This window comes from Macrobrachium rosenbergii, chromosome 12 (genome assembly GCF_040412425.1).
Source record: "Macrobrachium rosenbergii isolate ZJJX-2024 chromosome 12, ASM4041242v1, whole genome shotgun sequence".
Lineage (NCBI taxonomy): Eukaryota > Metazoa > Arthropoda > Malacostraca > Decapoda > Palaemonidae > Macrobrachium > Macrobrachium rosenbergii.
This window is the reverse complement of record NC_089752.1, coordinates 68,051,855-68,054,212: the sequence shown is the minus strand read 5'-3', so window position 1 is coordinate 68,054,212 and position 2,358 is coordinate 68,051,855. Positions and strand designations below refer to the sequence as shown.

The 2,358-nt window shown below is 47.5% G+C and overlaps 1 protein-coding gene across 1 annotated transcript; it reads left to right on the top strand.

Annotated features, from left to right (window-relative positions):
- The first annotated feature begins 1,200 nt into the window (after positions 1 to 1,200).
- Positions 1,201 to 1,704, top strand: LOC136844056 (uncharacterized). Its single transcript, XM_067113071.1, has one exon. The coding sequence runs from the start codon at positions 1,201 to 1,203 to the stop codon at positions 1,702 to 1,704; it is 504 nt and encodes a 167-aa protein (XP_066969172.1).
- The last annotated feature ends 654 nt before the right edge of the window (positions 1,705 to 2,358 follow it).

Genomic DNA, 2,358 nt, shown 5'->3' with positions numbered 1-2,358 from the left:
CAATGGAGAGACTCTAAGGTCCCACTGCGATGCATGACCACAGCACCCTGTGAATCTAGAGAGGACAATCCTCCCAGAGAGGAATCCTTTGAGGAGATTTGTTTGGGAGACATCCCTTGGTTCCTGGACCTGCCTTCTGAGGAGCCACCCCAGGAATCTCTGCCTTTGGCCCCTACCTTCCTGATTACTGGAGCATATGCCGAAGACCCAAGCCTAGACTGAGACCATCTCATTGCTGCACAGGCCGAAGATCCAGATCTACAGACCATCCAGGCTGAGGCTCCATGAGATCTAGCCACCATATCCAACTATTCAAGGGATCAATACTTGTTGGAAAATGAAGTTTTTTTCCGAATTTTCCACAAAGCCATGGAGCCTGCCAATATAAGCCACAAAGGAATAGTAGTCCTGAGCAAGCTGCAAAATCAAGTGATGAAACTAGCGCATGATGGGAGACATCCCTTGGTTCCTGGACCTGCCTTCTGAGGAGCCACCCCAGGAATCTCTGCCTTCCTGATTACTGGAGCAGATGCTGAAGACCCAAGCCTAGACTGAGACCATCTCATTGCTGCACAGGCTGAAGATCCAGATCTAGAGACCATCCAGGCTGAGGCTCCACGAGATCTAGCCACCATATCCAACTATTCAAGGGATCAATACTTGGTGGAAAATGAAGTTTTTTTTCGAATTTTCCACAAAGCCATGGAGCCTGCCAATAAAACCCACAAAGGAATAGTAGTCCCGAGCAAGCTGCAAAATCAAGTGATGAAACTAGCACATGATGGGATCAGGGGGCATTTCTCTGTCAGCCGAACCACAAAGGCACTTGCCAACAAATTTTACTGGGTTGGGTTAAGAAAGGCAGTGAAAACATAGGTTTCATCATGTCCTACCTGCCAGAAGGTGGGGAATGCCAATGAAGTCATACTCCAGGCTAAACTACAGAACATTCCTTCGGTGGGCATCCCCTTCCAGGACATCATCGTCGACTACTTCACTCCTCAAACAAAGACAGGGAATGCCCACTGCCTGACAATCATAGATAGATTCACCCGTTAGCTGAAGCCATTCCTGTCGGGAGTGAAACCTCCAGGAACACTGTCAAGGCTTTGTTGCAATTCTTTTGCTGATTCTGTTTTCTGGTCACAATCCAGAGTGATCAAGGGAGGCATTTTTATGCCTCATGAGTTTCGTACTAGCATGGCTAGCCATGGAATCAAACACATAAATTCGATGCCCTGTTGGCCAGAAAGCCAAGGAATAGTAGAACGATTCCATCAATCCCTATCTTCAACATTAGCTAAACTCCAACACGAGAGTGGCAGAACTTGGAAAGGTAACCTGCCTTACATGCTGTTTGCCCTCCAGCACAGCCCTTCTGAAACACTAGGATGTAGCCTGTTCGAATTATTATATGCCCATTCCATGAGAGGGCTGATAGACATTTTACATGAAGCATGGGCTGAACCCCACAAAGCAAACTGGGCTAAAGAATTACTCGACATCCAAAATAGCCTGAGGGCAGCATGGGCAATAGTACAAGCTAATGAAGCTGCAGCACAAGAAAGGGTCAAAATCAAGTTTGACCACAAAACTAAAACAAGGAGCTTTGCCATTGGAGATGAAGTCCTGGTGCCTAGGATCAGGGCTTTGAGGCCATTAGAGACCCAGCTCACGGGGCCTCACAAGATATTGGGGAAATGAGGAAATTTGAATTACCTCATGAACTGTGGGCAGAGGCTAGCAAAGTGGCTGCATATCAACTTGCTGAAACCTTATAAGATGAGGGAGAAGGAGGAGGAGGAGGAGGAGGATCCCTCACCATCTCAGCCTGCTGTGGTCAGAATGGTCACAACCTCCCAGCCACCAGACACCAGCTCACAGGTGTTGGCAAGTCTCCAGTACATTACCACTGGGCTGACAGACGAGCAGCTTAACGACGTCAAGTCCTTACTGCTGCAGCATGAATCTGTTGTTTAAGACACCTTAGGTTGTACTACAGTCCTCGAGCATCATATCAACCTGGAGGAGAGCACACGACCAATATCCCAAAGATTCTGCAAAGGAAATTTACACAAGGTGGAAAGTATTAAGCAACAGGTGGAATTGCAATTGAAATTAGGCCTGATTGAAGATAGCGACAGTGCCTGGTCATCCCCCAGTAGTACTAGTACCTAAGGAAGGTGGCGGGGCGACTGATTGTGTGTTGACTTCAAGAAATTGAATGAAGTCATGAAACCTGAACAGTGCCCCCTTCCCCACATTGACATGTGCATAGACAGCTTAGGTTGCACCCCCTTAAGTAAAATCAACCTTAAGAAGGGTTATCGGCAAGTACCCCTTTCAGTGGAGTCGCGC

What these genes read in the sequence shown, in the direction of transcription:
- LOC136844056 (XM_067113071.1), top strand. Translation starts at nt 1,201, where the DNA reads ATGGCTAGCCATGGAATCAAACACATAAATTCGATGCCCTGTTGGCCA.